General features: G+C 43.5%; 1 protein-coding gene across 3 annotated transcripts in view; it reads right to left on the minus strand.

Annotated features, from left to right (window-relative positions):
* Positions 1-17,891, minus strand: part of ARHGAP9 (Rho GTPase activating protein 9) — a 1,031,694-nt gene that overhangs the window by 195,603 nt on the left and 818,200 nt on the right. For all 3 annotated transcript variants that reach the window (XM_069653585.1, XM_069653586.1, XM_069653587.1), the window contains 2 exons: positions 10,827-10,880; positions 4,160-4,294 (listed from right to left, as the gene is read on the minus strand). In XM_069653585.1, coding sequence (XP_069509686.1) covers positions 4,160-4,294; positions 10,827-10,880 — 189 coding nt within the window. The remainder of the gene's footprint in view (positions 1-4,159; positions 4,295-10,826; positions 10,881-17,891) is intronic.

Here is a 17,891-nt window from a genome sequence, read left to right on the forward strand (position 1 = left end):
GGAGCTTGGCAAACTTTTTGTTTGCAAAATATCAGCAAAATCCATCCTGAAAGTTAAAAGTTTAACCATCTCCGGTTCCGGAAGCACCTCAAGGCTTTCCTCTTTGCTTCTGCCTTTGCCCCTCCTCTCCCCTGCTGCTCTTCTCTCTCTCTGCACCATGCACCTGGCCACCCTCTGACTTCCGGGCCCATGTACCTGCTCACCCTGCCACCCACCCGCACTGCCTCCGGGCAATCCCTTGCACTGTGGTCTGTATCTGTAACCATACAACCCTCCATTTTTCCTACACTTATAAGGCATACCCTGTCTGCTGCCTTAAAACAGCACTTGCCACTTGCTGGCTGAACTAACCCTGTTTTTAGCCTTTTATTATTCATTTATTTAATTATTTATCTGTTTTTCCTTTGCCTCACACTTTCCACTTCTCCCCCTTTCCATGCACTATTCCCCCTTTCTCTCTCCCATGCACTTCGGCGTTCTCAATGTCACTGGGCCTAGTAAGATCGTTGTTTTTGTTCTCCCGTGTTCCCCTCCCTTGCCTCATCGCTCAATATTAGCAATTCAGTTTGCAGGTTTCTTATAGAACTTGATACTTAACTATAGTGAGGCAAAAGCCTCACTATAATTATATATATATATATATATATATATATATATATATATATATATATATATATATATATTAGAGCAAACACTACAATATATTAAATCATATGAATGAAGCCTTTTTGTGGTATACTCTTAACAAAATCACTTCTAGGAGAGCCCAATTTTGGCAGCAAAAGAAAATAAGAACCCTTTAGGTGGATTTATTCACTGTGGCCCAGTAGAGTTTTAAAATACACAGTGGGCACGGCCAAAGGCTATGCTCACTGGCCAGGGCCAAAGGACCTTGCTATTGGCCCGGAAGGCATAGGCTGTTGCGACCTAGTGTGTGCCAAAAGAAACATATTGAGTGAACATGTACACTGGTCACGGCCGGCCATGGCTAGTGGCCTGGTACTGTTTTACAATACACAGTGGGAATGGCAAGCGACCGTGCTCACTGGCCAAAACCAAAGGCCCTGGCTAGTGGGCACGAAAGACATGTATGGCCGCGGACGCCAAGTGGGTCCAAAACAAACATATTTGGGGAACATGTACAGTGGACACGACCGAAGACCAGGGATAGTGGCCTCCAAAAAAAATAAATTCATTGAAAAAACCTTGTTAAGGTGCAATTAAGTTGCTCAGATTTAATGCAACAAAACCCTTCAAATTCAGAGGATGTGGGAAGTCATGACCAGCTAAAATCGGATCGTTTCCACTGCAAAGCCCATGAGCACATACATATTATAAGAGAAGGGATTCATAATGACATACAAAATGGCATTATGGGGGAAATCACATTATGGGGGACATCAAAGGGAGCGCGCCCCAAGTTAAGCTGGTCATGACTTCACACATCTGCTGAATTGCAACAGTTTTGTTGCGTTAAATCTGAGCAATGTAACTGCACCTTAACGAAGGTTTTTTTCAGCAAATAAATATATATATATGTCAAATATTGATCATTTATACAGTACACACCACAGATGTATTTCTCCATTAGCCGCATCACTGCTCATGGCACTGTCACTTGTGAGCTATGGATCTATTATCTCCTAAAGAAAAGTTAAATATATGGCATACTAGGCCAGTGGATCTCCTTGTGTCATGCACCATGATTATGCAAGGAGTTGGACAGCACAATTTCTCGCACCTCCCCTCTGCTAGGGCCTTTGGACATGGGGTCTACACCTGCTCACTTTGGGAGGTGAATAATGTGAGGATGTTAGTCTGAACATGGAAGGTCCTTACCTACGTATGTGGCTTGCCTTCTGCCACATACTGATTTAGTTGTATTCCCCCCTCTCCCATCATACAGGACATGAGAATGTTGACTGCTACTCCTTATGCAGGTTGGGGAACTGGGAAACATTTCTCTGGGGCTTAAGCCCTATAGAAGCTCTTTGCTTCACCTCCAATCCCCCACCACCACCAGGCAGTTGTTCGCTCTGCAAGCTGTCGCTGTACAATACACGTAACTCAAGTAAAAGGAACGCACGAGCCACCTCATTGTTACCCATTGCATCAGACTCAGAAGGATGGCATGCTTGGTCAGCTCATCTAAGACACAAACCTGTGGCATACAGATTGCCAAAGATACCAGTAATAGGGGCATCAACCAACTCGGGCGCCTTATACATTTCATTCAAATGATCCAGTCTGTGGATGTAGATAAATAGCAGCCAGTTGCAAACCAGTTTGGTCCTGCTACCAAAAGGACCAGTGCAGTACAAACTGCAAGGCCATGCCGATTCTGCACAGGCACCCCGGCAACCACTGCCAGGTTTCCTTCCGCCTTTGTGGTATAGAACTCGGTCCACATTTCTCATATTGATGGCGGGACCAATACTGATTTCCATACAATGGAATGGCAGGATGTCCAGAGGAAAGCCACTTTGTTATGACTGATTTTACATTTTTCATCAATCATTTTTTGATTTTAGTTCGGCTCCCTAAGTGAAAGAGTGTATGCTCAGACTGTGGTGCTTTGTTTGCTGTGTTTGAGGAATCAGGCTGCACCTCACTGATTATGTCCAACACGGCCAAACCCTATCTGTGTTTATTGGGTTCCCATGAAGTAGAGATGTAGCCAAGCAGCGTGGGCTGGGATATTCCCTTTGGGAACAGGACCAAGATTGGCTTGCAAATGGCTGGCCCCCTTCTGTAATGGTGCACACAGGCTAAGATAATTATAGTATGGAAGTGTGCCAAGAGCAATGCCAGTGGTCATTATTCATTTAAAACCTTCCGTCCATCACATTTCTGTGTGGGTGGAATGTGGAGGGCATTAAAAAAAAGAGCCAGTGTCTTACCCATGTGCACATGCCTGGGATTCCACTTCCTGTGATGTCACTCCCAATGATGTCAGTTTCCATGACATCTTATCGGTTAACGGTTGCACCAAAAGGCTTCCCTCCCCTTGACACCAGTAAATTGGTACGTTGACACCCCTGGTCCATATGGGGGTTCATTGCTTTTAGAAGCTTTCCATTGGCTCCTTGACAAAACGAACATCAAACGGTATAATACTATACATAATTGCCTACAAAAATGCCCATGTTCTAAATGGAGAGAACTTTATATGGGATTTAGGCGAAACCTCCTACCAACTCTTGAGGCCATTGGTGCTGGATCGAAGGTGGTGAGAAGTAGGCATTACTGTCGCTTTTGCATGAGTACAGAGGCAGTAGTAGAAACATTAAAGCACTGAACTGATTACCCTAAACTTTCTTGAAAAAGATATACATATTTTAAGAAGGTTTTCATTGATGACAATATAATCTCTTTTGATAATCTCTAGTCACGTATTTGTGCAGCGACGCATGTGACCTTAATATTCGCTACTTTAAGATACATGATAGAAAATCTACACATGAAAGATGTGTATGTAGCTAAGAATTAGGCTTTTGAAATACATAACAAGGATTGCTTGTTAATTAATTAACTTGATGTACTGATGAATTTATAGAGAATTTATTTCCTCCTTCTTTTTTCTCTTTTTAAATTAATCATAATGAGATATTTCGAAAAATGCATTGTAATGAATCAGGTATACATTATGTGTTGTTTTGTACTACAATTTGTGTAAGGTTTAATGTAAACCAAAAACAAACAAAAAAATAACGAACAGCAAAATCGTTGCGTTGTCAGAATGACAAATTCACAGACCATTGCGAAAATAAAAATGCATTGGGTGTTCACCTTTCGCATGCATTTTTATTGTGGAAAACCTGACTCCATTCACTATTTGGCCCTCTCACTTTGAATGGTTTTGTTCAGTTCAGACAATAGTGTAAATCAATGTTCACAGCAAGTTAAACCCTACAGATTTGGAATGAAATGGGAAAAAAATTCCCAATAGGTTCTGTACAAACAGTTGGTTAGGCTGCTGCTACCAATGTGTGCACGTGTACGTGTGTGTGCGTGTGCGTGTGTGTGTGTGTGTGTGCGCGCGCGAGCGCATTTCTCGTGCTGATAATGGGGGTATTCTAAGCACATCATTCTATGAAGGAACCCATACTTTTGAAACACATCCATCAAGAATACGTGACACATTCAAATGCATACTTACTGATTGCTGCCACAAACTCATCAAACAGGCTGCAAGGGATCACTGGATCAGGAAGTTCCCGCAGGAAGAGTTTCACGGCTCCCGTGATGACGTGGATGTCCTCCCATTCGCTGCTGTTCAAGTTTAGCTTCTCTTCTAGAGAACAGCCCAAGCAGTAGAGAGAAAATAAAAAAGGGGTTGGTAAACCTCAGTGTTATGGCATCATGGCCCCAGGTCAATAAAACATAGGGGGTCTGTTTCAGTTCTAGGAGTAACTTTGGACTTAAGTTAGTGATCATTGAAAGTAATTCCTAACACGGTGAACAAGGGGGATGTTTAGTGGTGTGTGTAAGGAATGTGCCACTTACGGTGCAGTGTACCGCCGCCAGCACATACTCGTCTAGAAACTCAACTACACAAGAACAAAATGGACATATTCTGGCTAGTTCTAGAGACCACCAAGGGGGTAATCCAGGGGTCCAGGTGCTGTCCTAAACCAGTGGATATTGGGCTCAGGGTGGTATAGGGCGGAGCCCCTGGTCACCCCCACTGATTCCCGACACAATGCATACTGACCTAGTGCGGAACAGCCTGTGTACCCCTGGCCCTTCCCAAACCACGGGGGTCCATTACAGGGCAGTCTGGATAGCCTTGCATCTCCCAGACCCATAATAGTGCAGCCCAGGGAAGCCCCAATAGCTATGACCCTCCCAAACCTAGAGGGCTGGAGGTTCCCCCCAGGTGGACCCCAAAAACCTAGCAAGCGAAAACAAACACTTCACTTCTATGAAAGACAATTTCATGCAACTGACACTTATGAGGTGTGTTTTGACACTGATACAATTTATTTTGACTTTGGAGGAATCTTTTCCAAGCCCCAATGAGATGCTCTGTGAGACCTGTGCTTGATATAATGTTGTAAGTATGTGAGTTTCTGACTACTGGTTCCTCTGCTTGTGAGCTTCAGGCTTGCACCTGATACAATGTTGCATGGCCACGGTTACCCGGCCGCAGACTTAGCTCTGTGTGAAACAAAAATAACAATTCATGATCTCCCATCATAGCATTTTCCCCATCGGATACACTGGCGCCTGCACAAGTATCCAGAGAGAGCGGGAGAATGCAATTCTCAAACTAGATTATGGCTTGGTCCAGCCCCAGTAGCCCAAAGAGTGGCCAGGAGCACCAAGTTGCATTGACTAATCCATCCCTGCTCCAAATACATGGCACAGGTGCAGACCCGCATCAGAAGCCCAACCTAGCAGGAGGAGGCAGAGCACTATAAAAAGAAGGGACCCCAGTCAGTTAGTATGGGTAGGACGATGCTCCTGCTTGGGGAGTGTTGGGGGAAGCAGAGGTTGGAGAGACAGATGAGGCTGGAAAGGTTGCATCAGTGGGGAATAAGAGCAGGTGGTGAGAGCTAAGAGATCAAAGGAGGAGGTGTTGAGAAGGGGGCATCAGGAGGAGGTAGTAACACAGGGGAAGCAGGAGGAGGTGATAACATAAGTGGTGAAAGTGGTACTTTTAGAGGAAGCGATAACATCAGGTGGCAAAAGGGATATGAAGGAGCTGGAAACGTCAAGAAGATGATGGCAGCCTGAAAGTGATAGTGCCAAGAGAAGAAGATAGTTTGGAGGTGGTAACATTAGATGGTAGAGGACAGTACAGAAGAGGAGGTGGTGGGACCATCAGGTGGTGAATGCAGGACTGAATAGACAGTGGAGAACAGCCCCACAGGCCGAAAGGTTCTCATGGACATGGTCTGGCCTAAGCAGGACCAGACAGTGGGAGGAGGAATGAGAGTGGGCCAGGGATCTTCCGTGAAGATTAGAGAGACAAGAGGAGAAGAAGCAAGATGGACACGAGATAGGACACACCTCAAGAGTCACATGACCAGCTCTCCCTGCTGACTTACCGGTCTGCTGGCACGCATATATGCCAGAGTGAGCTTTGGAGTATGGGATCACAACTAGATAGTTATCCGAAGACAGGATCCGGAAACTCTAAAAACTGCAATTCCTAGAGGGCCAAAAGGTTGATGAACTCCCTTCAGAAGTCTGAGGGCTGCGAATGACATTCTAGAGGCTAGAAAGGCTGGAGAACCTGGGGTGACCAGGGGAAGACAATTGGGGGCCTTACAGATGAAGAGGGTCACAGATAATCCCAATGACAAGAAGCATTGTGACACTATGGATTGGGAAGATCACTTTTACACTTTTATACTTTAATCTGACTCCTTCTTGTAATTATACCCATGAATAAAGCTATTGAACTCAACATATGATGTTTGCATACTCTGTGACAATTCCTATTCTGAAGACACACTTAACTGATCTTAACTATGTCCATGAAAGCAGGGAAGACATAAGGTGAAGCTAGGAATGGAGGCCCCAGAATTATGGTTGTGTCATACACCAATATATGTAGCAAAGAGAGCACTCTGAAGTCAATGATTTGACATGTTGAACACAAGTATTCATGCATAATATAAAAACATGCACAGGGATAACTGTACATACAAGGTACAATGATGTAGCTACAACGGAAGTTAACAATCAGTATACCTATAAGCATACATGGACACACATTACATATTAATTGTGACATATCATACAACATTTAGAACACGTCTTACGAATAACTCATACGGCCTAAGCACGAGTTGGGCCCTAGCCTTTAAATGCGGCGGTAACGCTATTACCGTCGGATTGAAGGGTCGGCCCAATCTCGGGGGTAATCTCGGCTCCAAGCTGGGGGTAAATGCACCAGAAAGATGCCAATTTTTGGGCACAATTAGGGCAGCGCTATTAGCGCGCGCTAATTGTGCTGATAATGCCCCATTGGGTCCAATGGACCCAATGGGGAATGGGGAATACCCATTACGGCCAACCCTTGATCCGGCACTAAATGCGCCGTTCCGGGTGGCTGTAACGTTATTAGCATGGGGGTATCCCAGCGGTAATACCGCCTGGATACCGCCCAACTCGCAATGAGGCCCTAGTATATTTCCTGAGTAAAAGAAATTGATGACAAATATTGAAGATCATTTCACACTTGAGACAGGGTTAAGAAAGGCTTCAGAGAAGTATGAGGAAACTTCAATTCCTTCCTCCTGTTCCTCCCAATTTATTTATTTATTGTTTACTTTTTAGGCGCTTATATAATAAGAAAATACTGTTTCAAAGAGAAAGAGCCCACAGGGCAAGGGAGGGAGCAGGGGAGGGAAATACATTAATACATTAAAACACAATAAAATAAGAACAGTGAGGGGAAGAGGAAATACGGACGAACCTACCAAGCCCTGTGAGTATTCAGAAAGTGCAAGTGCAGCAATGAAAAGGCAGGGGGTCAGTGCTGTGGGGTCTGCGCTCATGGGTGAGCCACAGATGAAGTGCTAGGAATGTTGAGTGCTACACAGCCTGGAGCCACAAGGGGTGTAAGTGTGAGCCACCAGGACAAAGGGTGTAAGTGTGCAAGTGCAGATAGACAGGAGCTGGGCCGATTGGGTAAGGGAGGTCAGGGCCCCAAGGGTGCATAAGGGCCCAGGACACCCAATCGCAGCAACTATGGGATTAGCAGGGGAAAGAAGAAGGGAAGGAGGTGGTAAATGAGTCTTAAGGAGCTTCCGGAATTTAGGAGATCCTGCTCAAGGCGAAGAGGGATGGGGAGGCTGTTCCATAGGAGGGAGCCAGCTGAGGACATTATAATGTAATTGACATTCTTGCTGGACAGCATCCTCATGTAAAATACTTGACAGTGTATATCTGAGACTGAATGCCAATCGCGGTATATTCATACATCAGAAAGAGGGTAACACTCAGCTGCACCTGAACGTGTTGTCAATTGGTGATGCTTAATACCTAAAGCTGCCTCCAATATTTGGGTGTGATTCAGAAAGAATCAAACATCTAAAAAAGTGGAGAAGATGTGTTGTTGTTCTAGATGTCTGTTTCTTTGAAGTGTACAATTCATCATATTCACATGTTCATGATCTGAGCCTTTCATGGGAGCAGTGTGCTAGCAAAAGTGATAGATTGGCTAGCGCCCGTGGCATACATTACTGTTGAGTTCATGCAACCAACACTGATGAATTATAAACTCCAAAACCCTTGTGAGGTCACCAGGGTGAAATTAAACCAAAATGAAAACTGGATTTAATCTCTGTCAAACATATACAAATGCAATTGGGACAGTTATCGTTCTTACCTCTGATGTCCTGGGGAAAACCAAATGCACAGAAGACCCGTAAAGTGTCCTACTATGCAATGAATGTTCCACTAAGTCTTTTCAAAAAAGTATCAGATTCAATTTTCTACCCGAGCAGACGCTCCGAAGACATCCAGAATCTGAAATTGGGCATCAGTGTTCACAAAGGGGGTGAGAGTGTGAGCTACAGAGATTTTCAGACACACCTTTCTTGTGAATCTCTCATCCTTTTCACGCAAGTGGATGCTCCCTTCACTTACGTTAAAAAAAGTTAGCTGAATCGGGCCATATACATTCCTAGACGTTTGCTAATGTCCTAAAAGAGATTGCCACTAAAACCTAATGTCTTCTAATTCATATTTCCTCATACCACCTACTGATGCGGGAGACATTCCCAATCCTTGCAATCGAGTCACGCCTCCTCTCACCACTACAATGAAAACTCCTGGATTTGTGTTGGATACCGCAACCCAATTTCAAACGCCTCACTGAAAAAACCTTGCATCCAGCCGGTGTCAATTACCACGATGGAGAAATTGACACCATTTATTCTGCAAACAGACTTTCATAACAAATGTCAATCCATATTTCCAGACTTCAACAAGGCAATGCTCTATCTGCTGTCCTTTTGTACTACTCCGTAAACCACTAGAAGGCGTCCCTTCATTTTGCCACCCAAACCACCTTGGAGTTCAGGATATTCAATCCCAAATGGCTGCCCCCTCCAAGAGTTCATTGGGATTATATTTTTCTGCAAATCCACGTCATGAGCCCTGTTACTCTGCATCACACTGATCCACCTCTGGAATTTACATTTCAACCCACTTTAAAGATATAGGGCCTCATTACACGGATGGCGGTAAGGATTTACCGGTACCGGTATTTTACCGGTACCGGTAAATCCTCACCGCCTTACTACGAGGTCCCTTTGCGGGTTGGGGAATTTAACGCCTGCTTTTTGCAGGCGTTAAAAACCAACCCGCAAAGGGAACCAGGGAGCTAATTACGGTACCGCAATTTGCGGTACCGTAATTAGCGCCTTCCCCATTCCCATTATGCCCTATGGGGCAAAAATGGGAATGGGGAAGGGCAATGGTGGAAGGGGGAATTACCGCCCCGCCAACCTTGGAATGGGGCGGTAATTCCCCTTTCCGCCAAGGCGGTGCCGGTATTTTACCGGCATGAACCATGGCGCTAATAGCGCCATGGTTCTCCGCCATCCGTGTAATGAGGCCCATAGTTATAGTAGACATTTTTTGTTAGAAAGAAGTATCAATCCAGCTGCCAACCAGTAGTAGCATGCACCCAGATTTCATAACATTAGTGCCCCGAAAATTCATAAGGCGCCACATTTTCTCTGCTGAAAACCCCATCTTATTCGCCAGTCACCTTGAAACCAGATGATCCTTTCTGATTCCCCACAAATCACAACTCTAAACATCACTCCCAGCTTTACCACTTTTTCCATCTATTTTTCTCCTTTACTATGACACACTGTAGCAGCACGTCTTTCTATCTGGGTATTGCTCTTTGAGAAGGGCTTCAACACCACTTGGTTAGATCTGCACTATCCAAAGTTATACATGTGTAGGATATTCAGACGAGACAAAGACTGAAGTTGAATCCCAATTATTCAAGACACCTGTGGATTGAAACGTGCACCAGCCCTGCTTAGCAAAGGGGCAAAAAGAGCATAACACAGTGGGCCTCATTCCAAGTAGGGCGCAAAGGGATACCGGGCACCGGTAACGACACCGGTGCCGATAATCCCTTTGCGCCCTATTCCGAGGTCCCTTTGCGGGTCCTTCCTTAACGCCTGGTTTTAGCAGGCGTTAAGGACGGGACCTGCAAAGGGACTTCAGAGCTAATAACGGTATCGTAATTTACGGTACCGTTATTAGCACCCTCCCCATTCCCATTGAGCCCTATGGGGCTCAAATGGGAATGGGGATTGACATTTTCAATGGGGCCTTACCGGTCCTGCAAAGGTCAGACTAGACCGGTAAGTCCCCATTGAACCAGGGCAGACACAGTACCGGCAACGGTGCTAGTCATGGCACTAACAGCACCATGACTAGCACCAACCTCGGAATGAGGCCCAGTGAGTCTGCTTGGCCCCAATTAAATGAGATCATGCTTAAACTATAGTGTCACAATTTCTACTTTTCAATCTTGTTCCCAACATGAAACTGACACTACATCAAGCACACAAACCAAGAGCTTCCAGGCTGGTTTTCAGAAAAGACTTAAGGTAGATAATGTTAAAAAGGGTAACAGGCTTGTAATTGCTTCCTGTGGGCCAAGCTTCCTTCAAGGGTATGGCCAATGCAACGCAAGCAGTTAATGTCAAAGCACAATGGCAGTACACACAGACACACAACAAAAAAGCCACATCTGACAAGGCCTAGGTTAAAAGCTTTATCCAATGCTTAGAGCAGCATGCCGGCACTGCACAAATGACACAGTACAGTCAAATAGCTACCTTGTGGCCTCTTCTCCGGGAACACATACCGCCCGTCAGATGTCACTGCTCTCTCTGGAAAACAACAAGTTATTGAGCTATTTAGGGAACTTTCATGGAAGAAAATAGGAACACTTGGTGGGTGGTGTGCATTTATCTATGTAGTGTCAAGAGGAGGGACATTGGGGCTTCTTTACAGCAATGCTTCACAGACTACAACAATGAATTCAGACAACAGGCATTTGCTACACACACTTTTTCTGAAACAGATGCAGAGTAACCAAACATTTAGAAAATCATGAGAACCATGCACTGCTTGCCTCCAGCACCTAACAGTCAGAATTAGTAATTTATGAGGCAGGAAATTGCAAGTAAAATCTATTATCTTTTTTCAAGTGTAGTTCTTTCCAAAGCAATTGTTTATTTTATCATCAGTACCTGCACTTAAGCTAGATATCCCCAAACCCTGATCAAGAGACACACATTTAGGGGAAATGGAGTTAGTCTCAAGAGTGGTCTACGTTAACAAAATGTTATGCAGTGATTATATCAAAAAAGAAACAACTAATGAAATGTCAACGAATGAAAAAACAACTAATACCAAAATAACTAATTTTGGAAAAAACTAAAAATGGGGTTGGGAGTGGGAATAGTGGTTTTGGGGGTGTAGGAAAAGTATTATAAAAAGGTGGGCTTTAGAGGCAAAATCCAAAAAACAACTAAGAAGAAATTTGTTTTTTTGATATTCAATGTTTTTTATTCTATTTAAATTTCCTTAGTTGCTTTTTCATTCGATGAAATCACATGTAACCAACGAAAGTCCTGGTGAAGGAGGTGGCCTTTGGATGGGTCCCTGGGCCCCAAGAGAAGGTTCCCAATGACATATTTTGAAGTCTACTTGTTTGTTTCAGAATAAGGAGTTAACAAGCCGAGTCTTTTTAAGAACCAGATTGGCATTTAGGAAGAAGGAAATGTATGATTCCGACATGCCGGAGTCAGTGGGGGGGACCTGCCCCTCAGTAAAAGGCCTGCACTGGAGTATGTGCAAAATGAGGCCCCTGCCCAAACACGAAGGAGCAAATGTAGGCATCTAAGCCTGAGGATGCCTGAAAATGTTACTTGCCACACATGAGGGGAAGACCTCATGATACTTTTGAAAAAGGTCTGGAAAGTCTGAGACCACATTGGCAGAAACGACGACATCCAGCATGTAAATAAAATGACCAGATTGTGTGCAAATTTGCACTGCCGAATGGAGTTTTGTACTTTGACCAAAATCACTGCCTTCCAAAGCCGTTGTCCTTTTCAATTAAAGACATGCTCCTCCAAATGTATGCAAAACATTCAACATAAGAGTTTGGTTCCTGTCATGTTGGGAGCCTGAACTGGGTTAAAAAGCTGCAGTCAAATGTAGGCCCCTTTCCACTGCTGGGACTACAAAAGACATTTCGATTTTGTCTTAAGTAACACTTTGCAAAACCAGATGTGCATATTAAAAGTGTATTTATGTTGCCCACATGTAACCTTTGTATGCAGGGAACAGTGTTGCAGTGATATTTTAATAATGAATGGAGTGCATTGCCAGAGTTTATGTCAAATCAAAATGGAAGCCAAAGAGGCCATTTTAGCTGAAGAAAGGAAGGGGAATTCATTGCCAGTAAGTTTCTATTCCTGGCTGTAAATCCCCCCACAAGTGGAACCGGAATTCAAAGCTGTGTTGCCAGGAGAATGAGCTGAGGAATTCCCTGGACCTGCATGTTTTATGACCAAAAGCAGTCAGGCTGTCATAAACATAGCTATTAGCATTTGAAACTGTAGGCTAACCTAAACAAAAGGGTCCCTCTTGACGTCAGAGCTAAAAACCAGATCTCTGCTAGGAGAGGGGAAGAGTGAAGGCAGAGCTTCACACCCATTGCACACAATAGGAGATATGCTATTTTAGGGATAACTTGGGAAGTATTAATCGTACATTATTCATGTTCGGATTTATGAAAAGCTGCCAGTGAGCTGCTTTTGGTGGACCAAAAATGATTTTGGTGACTCCGGTCTATCAAAAATTATACAACAAAAATGTATTGCGTCATATGAATAACTATGACAATCATAAACATTTGAGAAAATGAGTAACAGGTGATAGGTATTCCGCCCATCGATGGCCTGATTTTTCAGTAGTATAGTTTGGGCATAAACAAGGAAAAACCGTGACGCTGCCATAGAATGACCTACACATTTCTAGGTCGGATCATTTGATTCCCCAAAAAATGTAGTGTCTGAATATGCTGGCATATGTGGCGTAATCTGATGAGAAAGGGCATTTATTAAAATGTGAGATTTCCTGGTACAGAATCCAGATCAAACCCCCTGTATTTGTCATATGATGGATGGAGTACCCACCCCTGGCTTCTCAAATCTCTCCCCCATTCTCTGGACCTACCAGCTTGCAGAGGGGGAGGTATCCCTTGATCACTGCCCTATCAGTTGTGCGAGAAGCATGACTCATCAGCGATATCATTTGGCTTATAAATAGGTTACTCCTCCTCAATAGGGGATTCTCTCTACAAAATCCGAGGTGTGCAGCTGACTAAAATCTGGAGCTATCCTTGCAGAAATTGGGCTTAGTCTTGGAGTGAAGCAGGGAGCCGGAGCAGCTTATTTGGAGGACAGAGAGAGGCCTTGATTGACCCCTTTGATGGTCTATGCAGTGAAGCCCTGGCGCCCCTTGATTACCATAAAGCCCTTTTCTCTTGTAAGGATAGACCTCCCCAGCCATAGATTAAACAAGTCCTCTATTCCTAAGCACTACCCTAGTGATTCCACATGGGAAAAATCCCCTATCTCATCTGTTTGTGAAATTCAGTCATTTTTCTATTGGGAAGTACTTTATTTGTTGGTGAATTGTGGTAACTCTCCCATTGACAAATCCTTTGTTCATCCGTGCATTGAAGTCATTTTTCCTATGGCACAAAATCATCTCTTGTTGACCTGTTGATGATAGTTATCTTTCCACATTAATTCTTCACGGGAAAGGGACCTATCCCTTCCCTGTGTTTTGCGAGTCATTATATATATAAAATATTCCCCAGGAAGTAACTTCATTAAGAGCTGAAAACCCATTCTTCCATGCGTTAAATTGTGTGTTTAAAAACAAATTCTAATTTGCATCTGCCATATTAAACCCTAATCCTATGGCCCACAGCAAATCTCTGAGTTGCCCCAGTCATTTTCACTGAAAACCGTGGTTCCTATTTGCCTTTCTCGCTGTTGAAAGCGTGTGCGTCATTTTCAGCCCCAGCAAAATTAATGTGATTTACAATTTCGTTTTTCTAAAAAAAAAATATTTGAACCTTTGAAAACGTGTTGTTCCTAGTATATATCTCTTCCCCTACTATACCCTAATCATGGATTTCGAATTGCATTCCCTTTTATTTGGGGATTTTTCTTTCTCATGTGTTGACTGGGTGAAAATCTAAATTCATATGCGTGCTAGCTAGTCTGTTTTGAAGCCCTGTTTGTCTCCTAGTGTAAGCAACCCCAAGTACTCTTGAGTGCTATCCTATAGCAGTAGTATCAAATCATTTAAAACCCATTTTTCCACTGTCACAGGGAGGGAGTGACATCCTTCCTGCCATCCTTTGAGTGAAATGGTTTGGCATTGCTTTTCATAACATAAAATAGGTGTGGCATTACAGTACCTCTGGTTACTTTCTATAGGCTCTGTGTTTTGATTTGACATTAAAATTATAAATTAATAAATTATTAATTGACAACACACCGGCCTGGTTCCTGGTCTATTGGGAAAAGGGGTGCTGGTGGAGATTGGGTGCGAGACGGGTTGGAGGCCTCCTCAAAAAGAATTCTGTGTAATAATAAAACAGCCTTTTATTGTGCGCCACCTTCATTTGCAAGGGAAGACGTCCCTGACCTGCTGGTGCTACATAATATACTCTGACAAACTCCCTTGTCTGCAAGATTTTGTGTGGTTGACCAATGAGATGCTGGTCTGTCTTTAAATGCACTGACTCTTGAATAGGGATTCCTCAGTTATCTTTCCTCCAGACTTACATGGATGTCTTGGCTGTAGGGCAGTAAAAGGGAATACTGTTTGTGCAGCAAGACCAACATTTCAAAAAGGGGAGTCTAGAATGCATGCTTGGCCACAAGTGCTACCCCATATGCAATCATCCGCTACTATATTGCATAGGAGGAAGATACATGGGCTTGTCTGAAGAAGGGGCATGGGGTAAGTACTATCAATACAAGACTCAATACTGAGAATAACTCACATACTGGTACCTCCAACTCCACTTTTTGTTTACTTATTGACTTATTTTAAAACATGAGAAAGTTCATAGAGGGGAAATCTGCTTGTTGATATAAACATTTTAAGCAAAGATATTGCTCAGACCAAACGTAGCTCCTGTCTTAGCTGCAACATCCATGATAGAGTGCTTAGACTACCCCTGGGTATGGACTGCATTTGACATTCAAAGGAGTATGATGCTGGTAAATCACTAAAGCCATTGAAGCTCAGCATGAGCCGACTCACTGAAGAAAAGACCCCTTTCTCAGCAAAGCATCCTGGGTTGTGTGACGAATCTAGGCTGGCGTGGCTAGACCGGTGAGCCCGCTCTGCAGCACGCTCCCTATGGGCAAAGGCTAGTGGGACCTCATCGGGAGAGGTAAGCCCTTTTGGGATAAGGACTCCCGATCCTGTAAGGAACTCCCTAGGCCATTCCCTGAAATGGCATACATAGGACTATCAGAGACAAAGAACATTGTGAAATCCAGAGATTGGGTTGAAGACAAAAGCGTAATAAGCCAACACAAGCAAGAAAAAGAAACTGTCTCTTTAAAGAAAAATCTCCATTTAACGGAGCTGAGTAAACCAGGAGAGGACGACACACCGAGGAGAGGCGAGGCTGAGAGAGAGCGTAAGCAGGGAAAGCTCCCTGACAACATCACAGTTGAGGGAGGTGGAGCAAAGGAAAGCTGCAGAGCCTGTAATTTATAGAATTGGTCAGACTGCAAGAGTGAAATGCTGGAAGGCCAGCGTCTACCTGCGCTGGTGAACCGAGGAGAAAAGAAGCCAGGTCTCGGTGGTAGTATGACCACAATAGCTTCGTGGTGGGCAGTCGCCTGGATAACGAAACTGAAACCACCCTGCCGAAGACTCGATGGGCCGCAGCAAAACCTGGTCGACAAGAAGGAGGAGACAGAGAGTGGGACACCACCGGACGGAAAGAGAGAACGAGGTGGAGCCTGAAGGAAGAGCCAGAGCGAGCGTTGTCCCGGAGGGACATTTTACTCCCAAAGTAGAGGGAACAGGAAAGACTGGAGAACTGGGTGCCACCGGGGAATCAATACACATCAGGAAAACCTCATCCCAATGAAATTGACGAGATATGGAATGGAAAGGAGATGAAAGGGAACTGTAACAATCTGAGAAAGAGACTCCAGATTAAATTTGTAAAAGAGACTAATACGCATTGGGTACAAATACTCTGGGAAGAGGGAGTGATATCCCATAATACAAGAAGTACAGAGTGGAAGATATTGGGAAGAGAATCCTATGAGTATGAAGTAAAGACCAATAGGGTCTATAAGAAAGAAACACCAATAAAGCTATCTCAGAAGAGAAAATGTTAAATACCAAGAAACTCTGACTCCATTGGGAAAGTATATATCAAAAGAATCCAAAGAGCATAGTAGCCTTGACCAACGAATAAGACAGAGGATAAGAAGAGATCAGTTGAACATTGACCAGGGAAGAAACAGTAACCCCAAAAATCCGCTGAAGGTGTTATAAGGTCTAATACAGAAAGTGACAAGAGACTATTTAAAGATACCATATTAAAAGACTTTGGTGTCCAGTCATAATTTCGAAAACATAATTTCGAAAGTCAAAAAAGTCGAATCAAAAATGTCGAAAAAAAAAATGTCGAATTGTTTATTTTTTCGATATTTTTTTTTGGGCTCTAGTTTCTGTGAAAAAAATAGGAAAAAAATAAAAAAAAAGGGGGTCGGGGGGGGGAACCCCCCCATTTAAAAAAAAAACGTCATTAAAAAAAAAATCGACATTTTTTTTTCGACTTTTTGACTTTCGAATATTTTGTATTCGAAATTATGTCTATGAACCAAAGACTTTATATTGAAGAACAAACTCTTTAACAATAGACAGTCAGGAGAAGGAGGTCTTTCTCCTGACTTCATTTACTTTGGTTTGAATAGTGGTGGGGTCAGGTAAAATTAGTTTTTGGACAGCTGACTATTTTCATTTGGAGACTTGTTGATGACTGACGAGCACCTTAGTTATTTATATAGACAGGGAAAACCCTGCTAGCAATAGGCAGAGATAGGCATTGCTCTCATCATTTAATACATTGGCTAACAAATGCCAAAAACGTGTCTGCATCCTTTATCTGACCTGACACAGTTGCAAGACATCGGGCAATGGGCAATGAAAACCACAGACATTTGTCTGCATCTAAAAAGTCTCCAAAGTTAACAAAAATCCTGTCTAGATTCCTCCTACTTTCCAAACGGAACATCAGAAACCTGCAGAGGTTGAGATTTTGCAAAGTTCTCTCCAACTCAGATGAAGGACTGGGAATGAAGGAAGACGGGCACATCCCCTGATTGACATGAAATCCTTAGGCCACAATGGAGGTTGGCTTCTAATAATAGGATGTGTATGAATGAGTTGATAGCCCAGCGGGTTAAGTGCTTGACTTAGACATTGGTTAAGCCTATACTTTACAAGTTTGAATCTGGGCAGAGACAAGTCTGTCCATCATCCTGCTGGGGTCAATAAATTGAATAACGGTAACACACATTACATTGCTTAGAAGCATGTGAAATCCAGCATGAAGCCCTAAAGAGAAAATTGATATTTATGAAAACATGTGTACTGCACAGAAGGAAACCGACTGACGCACAACAAGTTTCAGATCACTGGTGGGCATAGGCTCAATAGGCTTTTGAGCCAGAATACTAATTAATTAATAAAATGGTAAATTGGAAGCAGCCTCCAAAGATGGAAAAGAACTGCAGACAACCTTCAAAACATGAACCTTATAACAGGGTTTT

The sequence above is a fragment of the Ambystoma mexicanum genome, chromosome 3q (assembly GCF_040938575.1).
Source record: "Ambystoma mexicanum isolate Mex_15411 chromosome 3q, UKY_AmexF1_1, whole genome shotgun sequence".
Taxonomy (NCBI): domain Eukaryota; kingdom Metazoa; phylum Chordata; class Amphibia; order Caudata; family Ambystomatidae; genus Ambystoma; species Ambystoma mexicanum.